Consider the following 11,806-nt stretch of genomic DNA (forward strand, 5'->3'; position numbering starts at 1 on the left):
GCTGCGCTGCTGGGGGCTTTTTTTTGGGGGGGGGGGGGGGGGGTAAGGGGGGGGGTCCTCCTGCGGCCCCGCGGTGCTGCGCGAAAAGAATAAGAGAGAAAAAGGAAAAACGGACAGCGCGTCGTCGTGTGATGTTATTGCGGGGGGGGGCGAGATGGGAACGGGTCCAACATCCGCCCCCCCCCCCGCCCGGTGATGGGAGGGGGGCTGGGGTCGCGGTGGGGGGGGGCACAGCACAGAGCAGCACATCGCGCTGATCGATGAATCCAAACATGAGGGTGGGGGGGCGGGGGGGGGTCGTTGGGGGGGGGGGGGGGGGTTGTGATGCTGAGCGCCCCCCCCCACGCGGGGAGATGTGGGTGGGGGGGGGGGGCCGTAGGGTGGGGACTGAGGCACCGTGGGGCCCCCGGGCCTCACCTGCGTAAATGCTTTGATTGGGGGGGGGGGGGGGCGGGGGGGGGTCACAGGAATTATTTGAGCGCAGGGCGAGGCCGTGGCCGCGGGGTAATAATTAACCACGGCCGGGAGGGAGGGTGAGGCCCCCCCCACAAACATCCAGGGGGGGCTGCAGCTCTTCGTGCCCCCCCCCCTCCCCTTCCATCCTGCTCAGCGCCCCCCCCCCCAAACACCGACCCCCCCACCAATAAACCGAACGCGAGGGGGGGGGACGATGGACCTCAACATAAGAAAGCGGCCCCGCGGGGGGGTCTTAAGGCGGGCTGAGGGTGGAGGGCCCCCCCCGGCTCGGTGCAGGTCGGGGTGGGGCCGCTCCCATCCCCCCCCCCCCCCCGGTTTCCCCCCCCCCCCCTCCAGGTGTCCCATAAAGGTGAGAGGCGCCCATCCGCACCGCTGAGCACCGCGCCGCCCCCATGGAGCTCAAAGCGCTGCTGGGGCTGCTGCTGGCGCTGCTGGGTGAGGGGGGGGGCCGGGGGGGGGGGGCGGGTGGTGTGGGGCTGGGGGGGGGGCTGGGGGGGTGGTTGGGAGCTGAGAGTGGGGCTGGGGGGGTGGTGTGGGGCGGGGGGGGGAGAGATGTGGGGCTGGGGGAGGGGCAGGGGGGGGTCGTTGGGAGCTGACAGTGGGGCTGGGGGGGTGATGTGGGGGGGGTAGAGATGTGGGGTTGGGGGGTGATGTGGGGCTGAGAGTGGGGCAGGGGGTGATGTGGGGCCGGGGGGTTGATGTGGGGCGGGGGGGGAGAGATGTGGGGCTGGGGGGGGGTGGTGTGGGGCTGGGGGGGGGCGCTGGGGGGGTGGTTGGGAGCTGAGAGTGGGGCTGGGGGGGTGATGTGGGGCTGAGAGGGGGGCAGAAAGGGGTGGAGTGGGGGGGGCTGAGAGTGGGGCTGAGGGGGTGATGTGGGGCTGGGGGGCTGAGAGTGGGGCTGGGGGGGTGAGAGTGGGGCGGGGGGCGGAGAGATGTGGGGCTGGGGGGGGGGCTGGGGGTGGTTGGGAGCTGAGAGTGGGGCTGGGGGGGTGGTGTGTGGGGGGGGTAGAGATGTGGGGCTGGGGGTGATGTGGAGCTGAGAGTGGGGCAGGGGGTGATGTGGGGCTGGGGGGCTGAGAGTGGGGCTGCAGGGGTGATGTGGGGCGGGGGGGTGATGTGGGGGGGGGGGAGAGATGTGGGGCTGCGGGGCTGATGTGGGGCGGGGGGCGGAGAGATGTGGGGCTGGGGGGGGCTGGAAGGCTGAGACTGGGGCTGGGGGGGTGATGTGGGGCTGGGGAGGGGCTGGGGGGGGCTGAGAGTGGGGCAGGGGTGATGTGGGGCTGGGGGCTGATGTGGGGTGGGGGGGAGAGATGTGGGGCTGGGGGGGGGCAGAAAGGGGTGGGGTGGGGGGGGCTGAGAGTGGGGCTGGGGGCTGATATGGGGCATTACAGACCCCCCCCACCACCACAGACCCCCCCCCATCACCATAGACCCCCCCCACCACAGAACCCCCCATCATCACAGACCCCCCCCCCATTTCCTTAGACCCCCCCATCACCACAGACCCCCCCCACCTCCATGGACCCCCCACATCTCCATAGACCCCCCCCCATCATCACAGACCCCCCCACCACCACAGACCCCCCCACCTCCATGGACCCCCCCATCTCCATAGAACCCCCCCATCACCACAGACCCCCCCCATTTCCTTAGACCCCCCCCCATCTCCATGGACCCTCCCATCACCACAGACCCCCCCCATCTCCATGCCCCCCCCCCCCATCTCCATCTCCATGGCTGCGGGGGGCGGGTCGTGGAAATTTGGGGGGGGGGGGGGGGGGGGGGGGGGTCCCGAATGCCTGAGGATGATCCCCGTATGTTTGGGGGGGGGGGGGGGGGTCCGTTTTTTGGGGGGGGGGTCTCCCTCCTTGCGGGGGGGGGGCGGGGGGGGCGGGATCCCTGCGACCCGCGTTGCTTGGAGTTGTACCCGCACCCCTCCGTTTTGAGGGGGGGGTCCGCAGCGTGGCGGCGCACGGACGGACCCCATTGACCCCCCCCCCAATCTGTGACCCCCCCCCCTTCCCCACGACCCCCCCCCACCCCCCCGCGCCCCCCCCCCTCTCAATTCAGGACCGCGCACGTTGAGCGCCGTCGCCACCACCGAAACGACGACCACCGAAACGACCACCACCGAAACGACCACCACGGAGACCACCACCACCGACAGCACCACCGCCCCCCCCGCGCCCCCCCCCCACCGCAACCTCACCCCCCCCGGGACCCCCCCATTTTCCCCCCCCCCGCCCCCCCCCACCCCAAAACGCGACTCTTTTCCCCACCTCCAACAACGCCTCCGTTTTTTTCGGTACTTCGGGTTCCGTTTTTATCGGGACGGCGTCCCCCCGCCCCCCCCCCCACCAACGGCAGCAGCAGCACGGCGTCCCCCCGCCCCCCCCCCACCAACAGCAGTCGAGTCGTTGCCCCCCCCCGCGACCCCCACCCCACTTCTCCCGGGGGGGGGGGACGCGAAACCAACCCTTCGGCTCTAACCGGAACGGCGTCCGTTGGGACCCCCGAGAAAAACCCCACGGCAAAAACTGTGGGGGGGGGCGGCAGTCCGAACCCCGACAAATCGAGACCCCCCCCCTCGACTTCCCCCCCCCCGGACCCCCCCGGAGAGGTGAAACTTTTGCTGCGCGTCCCTCTGTCGTTCCGCGTCCTCAATCGGAACTTCAGTCGCGATCTCCTGCAGCCCGGATCGTCGGAACATCGCGCTTTGAGCTACAGAGTGCTGAGCGTGGTGGGTCCTCGGAATGGTTGGGGGGGGGGGGCTATTTTGGGTGGGGGGGGGGTCCGTTTTAAGGGGGGGGGGCGGAGGGGGGGGTCTATAAATGCAAGCCCCCCCTCCCCTCCCCTTCCTCCCCCCTGTGCTGCGTTTGGGCGCACGAACCTTCGAGTGGCGACGAGGATGAGGACGGATGGGGGGTGGTCGTGACCCCCCCCCACCGCACCTCCCGGTGTTTTTTTACAGTCGAAGCGCGGGGGGGGGGGGGTCCGACCCCCCCCCAGCTCGACCGCCCCCAATGCGACCCCCCCCCAACGCGACCCCCCCCAAAAAATGCTCTCTCCCTGTGCTGCGTTTGGGCGCACGAACCTCGGGACGAGGAGGATGAGGATGGATGGGGGGTGGTCGTGACCCCCCCCCACCGCACCTCCCGGTGTTTTTTTACAGTCGGGGCGCGGGGGGGTGGGGTCCGACCCCCCCCCAGCTCGACCGCCCCCAATGCGACCCCCCCCCAACGCGACCCCCCCCCCAAAAAATGCTCTCTCTGCTGCGTTTGGGCGCACGAACCTTCGAGTGGGGACGAGGAGGATGAGGACGGATGGGGGGTGGTCGTGACCCCCCCCCACCGCACCTCCCGGTGCTTTTTTACAGTCGGAGCGCGGGGGGGGGTGGGGTCCCACCCCCCCAAGCGCCACCCCCCCCAACGCGACCCCCCCCCAAAAATGCTCTCTCCCTGTGCTGCGTTTGGGCGCACGAACCTCGGGACGAGGAGGATGAGGACGGATGGGGGGTGGTCGTGACCCCCCCACCCCGCACCTCCCGTTTTTTTTTTACAGTCGGAGCGGGCGGGGGTGTGGGGGGGGTCCGACCCCCCCCCCAACGCGACCCCCCCCCAAAATGCTCATTTTTTCCCCCAGTTTGACAGCGTCTACGGCTGCGCTCAGTGCACGACCCGGCACAGCTATAAGGGATGCAGCGAGCTGAGCTTCAGGTAGCATTGCTGGGGGGGGGGGGGGCACGATAAGGAGCCACACACGGGGGGGGGGTCCCGGCTCTAAGACCCCCCCCCCCACCCCCGCAGTCAGGGCTCCGTTCTGGTGCGGTCCACGCTCGTGTTCGGGCGCAGCTCCGGCGATTTCAGCGCTGAATCCGCCGTCAAAGCGCTGCGGGGCAGCGTGGACCGCCGGGGGTTCATCATGGAGCTGCAGCTGGCCGATATCCAGAGTGAGGGGCGGGGGGGGGACGTGGGGGGGGGGATGGGGGGGGGGGGGCGTGGGGATGGTGGGGGGGGGTCCGTGGAGATGGGGGGGGTCCGTAGAAATGAGGGGTCTGTGGGGATGGGGGGGGTTCTGTGGAGGTAAGGGGTGATGGGAGGAGGGGTGCGGGGAGATGGAGAGTGGGGAGGGGGAGCGTGGAAATGGGGGGGGGTCTGTGAAGATGGGGGGGGTCCATAGAAGTGAGGGGTCTATGGGGATGGGGGGGGGTCTGTAGAGATGGGGGGGGTCCGTAGAAATGAGGGGTCTGTGGGGATGGGGGGGGTTCTGTGGTGATGGGGGGCTCAGGGTGAGGGGAGGGGGGGGAAGGGAGATGGAGAGTGGGGAGGGGGTCCGTGGAAATGGGGGGGGGTCTGTAAAGATGGGGGGGGGTCCATAGAAGTGAGAGGTCTATGGGGATGGGGGGGGGTCCGTAGAGGTGAGGGGTCTGTGGGGATGGGGGGGAGGGGATTCTAAGGTGATGGGGGGGTCAGGGTGATGGGAGGGGGGGGGGGGTCCGTGGAGATGGAGAGTGGGGAGGGGGAGCGTGGAAATGGGGGGGGGGTCTGTGGAGATGGGGGGGGGGCATAGAAATGAGGGGTCTATGGGGATGGGGGGGGTTCTATGGAGATGGGGGGGGGGTTTCTAAGGTGATGGGGGGGCTCAGGGTGACGGGAGGGGGGGGTCCATGGAGATGGAGAGTGGGGAGGGGGTCCGTGGAGATGGGGGGGGGGTCCATGGTGATGGGGGGGCACGGCGATGGGGGCAATGCTGCGGTTACCCCTCCGTCTGCCTAATTTAAAGGGGATGGGGGAGGATTGGAGTGGGGGGGGCTGTAACCCCACACGCCCCCCCCCCCCCAAATCGCCCCCCCAGGCGGTGTGCAGTTGCCCCCCCCCGCATGGCAGCCCGCCGTGCCCGGCTGGGCCGTGGCTCTGCTGGTGTTGGTTTGCGTCCTGCTGCTGCTCAGCGCCCTCACCTGCGCGTTGCTGGTGAGACCCCCCCCCACCTTTCAACCCCCCCCCCACATCACTATAGAACCCCCCCCCCCATCCCCATAGACCCCTCACTTCCTTGGACCCCCCCATCCCCATAGACCCCCCCCATCTCCACGCTCCCCCTCCCCACTCTCCATCTCCACGGACCCCCACCTCCCCTCCCATCACCCTGACCCCCCCATCACCTTAGAACCCCCCCCCCATCTCCACAGACCCCCCCCATCTCCACGGACCCCCCCCCATCTCCACAGACCCCCTCCATCATCATCGACCCCCCCCCATCTCCACGGACCCCCCCCTTCCCCCCATCACCTTAGAACCCCCCCCCATCCCCATAGACCCCCCATCTCCACGGACCCCCTCCATCATCGTTGACCCCCCCCCCATCTCCACGGACCCCCCCTCCCCTCCCATCACCCTGACCCCCCCATCACCTTAGAACCCCCCCCCCCCATCCCCATAGACCCCTCACTTCTATGGACCCCCCCCCATCTCCACGGACCCCCTCCATCATCATTGACCCCCCCCATCTCCACGGACCCCCCCTCCCATCACCCTGACCCCCCCCCATCCCCATAGACCCCTCACCTCTATGGACCCCCCCCCCATCTCCACAGACCCCCCCTCCCATCACCCTGACCCCCCCCATCCCCATAGACCCTCACATCTACGGACCCCCCCCATCTCCACAGATCCACTCCATCATCATTGACCCCCTCCATCTCCACGGACCCCCCCTCTCCTCCCATCTCCCTGCCCCCCCCCATCCCCATAGACCCTCACCTCTACGGGCGCCTGCCCCCATCCCCATAGACTCTCACTTCTACGGACCCCCCCCATCCCCACAGACCCCTCACCTCTATGGACCCCCCCCCATCTCCACAGACCCCCCCCCATCTCCACGGACCCCCCCTCCCATCACCCTGACCCCCCCCATCCCCACAGACCCCTCACTTCTATGGACCCCCTCCCCATTTCCACGGACCCCCTCCCCACTCTCCATCTCCACGGACCCCCCCCTCCCCTCCCATCACCCTGACCCTCCCCCTTATCCCCATAGACCCTCACCTCTACGGAGCCCCCCCCCCATCCCCATAGACCCCCCCCATCTCCACGCTCCCCCTCCCCACTCTCCATCTCCACGGACCCCCCCTCCCCTCCCATCACCCTGACCCCCCATCACCTTAGAACCCCCCCCCATCCCCATAGACCCCTCACTTCTATGGACCCCCCCCATCTCCACGGACCCCCCCCCATCTCCACAGACCCCCCGTCCCATCACCCTGCCCCCCCCCATCCCCACAGACCCTCACCTCTACGGCTCCCCCCCCCATTTCCCCCCCCCCTTCCGGCACTGTGACCCCCCCCCCCAACCTCACCCCCCCCCCCACCCCCCCAAAATTGCAGACCACGTGTTCGTGCCGTCGGAAGAGCCGCGGGAAGCTGGACGTGTTTTCGCAGAAGGATTCGTACCGCCCCATGGCCGCCCACCCCCCCTATCAGAGCCACGGCCGCTACGCCGCCCCCGCCGGCAAACACAACCCGTACAGCCAGGTGGGGGGGGGGGGGGGGGCTGATTTTAATTTGGGGGGGGGGCACACACACACACACACACGACGTTAAGCCCGGGGGGAGGGGTGGGGGGAAGGCTTTGAGTTGTAGGGAGGGGGGTTTTGCTGGTCCCGCTGACCCCGATGCTCGTCTGGAGGATGCGCTGCGCCCTTGGGTGCCCCCCCCTCACAAAGCCCACCCCCCATCTCTGTGCCCCCCCCCCATAAAACCCACCCCCAACCGCTGTGCCCCCCCCCAAATCCATCCCCGACCCCCCCACCGCTGTGCCCCCCCCCCTACAAAACCCACCGCCAACCGCTGTGCCCCCCCCAAAATCCACCCAAGACCCCCCATCTCTGTGTCCCCCCCCCAAATCCATCCCCGGCCCCCCCATCTCTGTGCCCCCCCCATAAAACCCACCCCCAACCGCTGTGGCCCCCCCCAAATCCATCCCCAAACCCCCATCTCTGTGCCCCCCCCCACAAAACCCACCCCCCATCTCTGTGCCCCCCCCCAAATCCAACCCCGACCCCCCCACCTCTGTGCCCCCCCCATAAAACCCACCCTCCAACCGCTGTGGCCCCCCCCCAAAATCCATCCCCGACCCTTGCATCTCTGTGCCCCCCCCCCAAAATCCATCCCCAAACCCCCATCTCTGTGCCCCCCCCCAAAATCCATCCCCGACCCCCATATCTCTGTGCCCCCCCCCACAAAACCCATCTCCCAACCGCTGTGCCCCCCCAAAATCCATTCCCAACCCCCCCACCGCTGTGCCCCCCCCAAATCCATCCAAGACCCCGCCATCTTTCCCCCCCCTCACAAAACCCACCCCCCAACCGCTGTGCCCCCCCCCAAATCCATCCCCGACCCCCCCACCGCTCTGCCCCCCCCCACAAAACCCATCTCCCAACCGCTGTGGCCCCCCCCAAATCCATCCTCCACCCCCCCATCTCTGTGCCCCCCCCCAAATCCATCCCCGAACCCCCATCTCTGTGCCCCCCCCCCAAAATCCAACCCCGACCCCCCCATCTCTGTGCCCCCCCCATAAAACCCACCCCCAACTGCTGTGTCCCCCCCCAAAATCCATTCCCAACCCCCCCACCGCTGTGCCCCCCCCCACAAAACCCACCCCCCACCGCTGTGCCCCCCCCAAATCCATCCCTGACCCCCCCCATCTCTGTGCCCCCCCCCGCAAAGCCCACCCCCCCCAACCGCTGTGCCCCCCCCCAAATCCATCCCCAAACCCCCCCATCTCTGTGCCCCCCCCCACAAAACCCATCTCCCAACCGCTGTGGCCCCCCCCCAAATCCATCCCCGACCTCCCCCTCTCTGTGCCCCCCCCCACAAAACCCACCCCCCATCTCTGTGCCCCCCCCAAAATCCATCCCCGACCCCCCATCTTTCCCCCCCCCCACAAAACCCAGCCTCCAACCGCTGTGGCCCCCCCCAAATCCATCCCCAAACCCCCATCTCTGTGCCCCCCCCCCAAAATCCATCCCCGACCCCCCCACCGCTGTCCCCCCCCCTCACAAAACCCACCCCCCAACCGCTGTGCCCCCCCCAAATCCATCCCCGACCCCCCCACCGCTGTGCCCCCCCCCCACAAAACCCATCTCCCAACCGCTGTGCCCTCCCCAAAATCCAACCCCGACCCCCCCACCGCTGTGCCCCCCCCACAAAACCCACCCCCCATCTCTGTGCCCCCCCCCACAAAACCCACCCTCCTACCACTGTGCCCCCCCCAAATCCATCCCCAATTCCCCCACCGCTCTGCCCCCCCCCACAAAACCCATCTCCCAACCGCTGTGGCCCCCCCCCAAAATCCATCCCCGACCCTCGCATCTCTGTGCCCCCCCCTCACAAAATCCACCCCCCAACCGCTGTGCCCCCCCCCAAATCCATCCCCGACCCCCCCATCTCTGTGCCCCCCCATAAAACCCACCCTCCAACCGCTGTGCCCCCCCCAAATCCATCCCCGACCCCCCCACCTCTGTGCCCCCCCCATAAAACCCACCCCCCACCACTGTGCCCCCCCAAATCCATCCCCAAACCCCCCATCTCTGTGCCCCCCCCTCACAAAACCCACCCCTCATCTCTGTGCCCCCCCCAGATCCATCCCCGACCCCCATATCTCTGTGCCCCCCCCATAAAACCCACCCTCCAACCGCTGTGCCCCCCCCCAAATCCATCCCCGGCCCCCCCATCTCTGTGCCCCTCCCCACAAAACCCACCCCCCCAATCTCTGTGCCCCCCCCAAATCCATCCCCAAACCCCCATCTCTGTGCCCCCCCCAAAATCCAACCCCGACCCCCCCACCGCTGTGCCCCCCCCATAAAACCCACCCTCCAACCACTGTGCCCCCCCCCCCAAATCCATCCAAGACCCCCCCATCTCTGTGCCCCCCCCCAAAATCCAACCCCGACCCCCCCACTGCTGTGCCCCCCCCTCACAAAACCCACCCCCAACCGCTGTGCCCCCCCCTAAATCCATCCCCGACCCCCCATCTCTGTGCCCCCCCCACAAAACCCATCTCCCAACCGCTGTGGCCCCCCCCAAAATCCATCCCCGACCCCCCCACTGCTGTGCCCCCCCCCCACAAAACCCACCCCCAACCGCTGTGCCCCCCCCTAAATCCATCCCCGACCCCCCATCTCTGTGCCCCCCCCACAAAACCCACCCCCAACCGCTGTGCCCCCCCCTAAATCCATCCCCGACCCCCCATCTCTGTGCCCCCCCCTCACAAAATCCACCCCCCAACCGCTGTGCCCCCCCCAAATCCATCCCCAAACCCCCATCTCTGTGCCCCCCCCATAAAACCCACCCCCAACCGCTGTGCCCCCCCCAAATCCATCCCCAAACCCCCATCTCTGTGCCCCCCCCCCAAAATCCATCCCCGACCCCCATATCTCTGTGCCCCCCCCTCACAAAACCCACCCCTCATCTCTGTGCCCCCCCCCCAAATCCAACCCCGAACCCCCATCTCTGTGCCCCCCCCACAAAACCCACCCCCCAAATCCGTCCCCAAACACCCCATCTCTGTGCCCCCCCCCCAGATCCATCTCCGACCCCCCCACCGCTGTGCCCCCCCCATAAAACCCACCCCCCACCACTGTGCCCCCCCAAATCCATCCCCAAACCCCCCATCTCTGTGCCCCCCCCTCACAAAACCCATCTCCCAACCGCTGTGGCCCCCCCCAAATCCATCCCCGACCCCCCCATCTCTGTGCCCCCCCCTCACAAAATCCACCCCCCAACCGCTGTGCCCCCCCCAAATCCATCCCCAAACCCCCATCTCTGTGCCCCCCCCCAAATCCATCCCCGACCCCCCCACCGCCGTCCCCCCCCCCCAAACCCACCCTCCAACTGCTGTGCCCCCCCCAAATCCATCCCTGAACTCCCATCTCTGTGCCCCCCCCCCAAAATCCAACCCCGAACCCCCATATCTCTGTGCCCCCCCCTCACAAAACCCACCCCTCATCTCTGTGCCCCCCCCCCAAATCCAACCCCGAACCCCCATCTCTGTGCCCCCCCCACAAAACCCACCCCCCAAATCCGTCCCCAAACACCCCATCTCTGTGCCCCCCCCCCCAGATCCATCTCCGACCCCCCCATCTCTGTGCCCCCCCCATAAAACCCACCCTCCAACCGCTGTGCCCCCCCAAATCCATCCCCAAACCCCCATCTCTGTGCCCCCCCCCAAATCCATCCCCGACCCCCCCACCGCTCTGCCCCCCCCCACAAAACCCATCTCCCAACCGCTGTGGCCCCCCCCCAAAATCCATCCCCGACCCTCGCGTCTCTGTGCCCCCCCCCACAAAACCCACCCCCCCCAGCCGCTGTGCCCCCCCCCCAAACCATCCCCGACCCCCCCACCGCTGTGCCCCCCCTCCAAAACCCACCCCCCATCTCTGTGCCCCCCCCATAAAACCCACCCTCCAACCGCTGTGCCCCCCCCCAATCCATCCCCAAACCCCCATCTCTGTGCCCCCCCCCACAAAGCCCACTCCCCCCTACCACTGTGCCCCCCCCCAAAATCCATCCCCGACCCCCCCACCGCTGTGCCCCCCCCACAAAACCCACCCCCCATCTCTGTGCCCCCCCCACTGTCCCCCCCCCCCCCCCCAGTTCCCTCTCATTGCTGTGAAACACGGGGCTGCTTTGTTTTTTTTTTTCGGGGGGGGGGGGGGAAGAGGGGGGGGGGCACCCGCGCCTTGCTCAAACACCGGGGGGGGGGGCAGAAGGAGGGGGGGGGGGGGGGTGGTAAATATTGACCGTGGCTTATCGGAGCGGAGGGGAGGAGCCGGGGGGGGGGGGCACATGGGGGGGGGGGGGGGGGGCAAAACGGGGCCGTTTGTGTTGCAATCAGTGGTTGAGCAGCGTGGGACCCCCCAGGCTTTTTTTTTTTTTTTTTGGGGGGGGGGGGTCTCTCTCTGATGCCCCCCCCCCCTTTTTTTCCTTCCCCCCCCCTCCCCCTTACAGGTTGCTGGGACCATCGCGGGGGGGGGCACGTTTACGTACACCAACCCCTCTGCCGGCTCTGATAACCTGTGAGCGGAGCTGGGGGGGGCGATGTGGGGGGGGGGGGCGAAGGGGGTGGCCGTGCCCCCCCCCCCCACCGTGGACCCCCCCCCCCCCCAAATTACCCCCCCCCCCCCCCCAGGTGATCGGTTCTGGAGCCGCTGTGCCGGGCATGACAGAACTGAAGGGATTTTGGGGGGGGGGTCTCAGGGGGTCCGGCTTTTCCGTGCCCCCCCCCCCAGCCGCCCCCCCCCCCCGGGGTGGGGGGGGGGTTCGTGATGTAT

General features: G+C 68.6%; 1 protein-coding gene across 1 annotated transcript; it reads left to right on the forward strand.

Moving 5' to 3' along the window:
• The first annotated feature begins 862 nt into the window (after nucleotides 1–862).
• On the forward strand, nucleotides 863–11,570 carry MUC1 (mucin 1, cell surface associated). Its single transcript, XM_090126869.1, has 8 exons — nucleotides 863–912; nucleotides 2,548–2,676; nucleotides 3,096–3,217; nucleotides 4,120–4,193; nucleotides 4,284–4,426; nucleotides 5,332–5,447; nucleotides 6,861–7,007; nucleotides 11,484–11,570. The coding sequence occupies exons 1-8, from the start codon at nucleotides 870–872 to the stop codon at nucleotides 11,553–11,555; spliced, it is 846 nt and encodes a 281-aa protein (XP_089982995.1). The 5' UTR covers nucleotides 863–869; the 3' UTR covers nucleotides 11,556–11,570.
• Nucleotides 11,571–11,806: the final 236 nt, after the last annotated feature.

This window comes from Phasianus colchicus, chromosome 30 (genome assembly GCF_987193195.1).
Source record: "Phasianus colchicus chromosome 30, bPhaCol1.hap1.1, whole genome shotgun sequence".
NCBI classification, from domain to species: domain Eukaryota; kingdom Metazoa; phylum Chordata; class Aves; order Galliformes; family Phasianidae; genus Phasianus; species Phasianus colchicus.

Bases quoted from the DNA above. Each gene is read 5' to 3' on its own strand.
- MUC1 (XM_090126869.1), top strand. From the start codon at position 870: ATGGAGCTCAAAGCGCTGCTGGGGCTGCTGCTGGCGCTGCTGG. The intron at 3,218-4,119 runs GTGGGTCCTCGG...TTTTTCCCCCAG, and splicing joins GCTACAGAGTGCTGAGCGTG to TTTGACAGCGTCTACGGCTG. The intron at 4,427-5,331 runs GTGAGGGGCGGG...TCGCCCCCCCAG, and splicing joins GCAGCTGGCCGATATCCAGA to GCGGTGTGCAGTTGCCCCCC.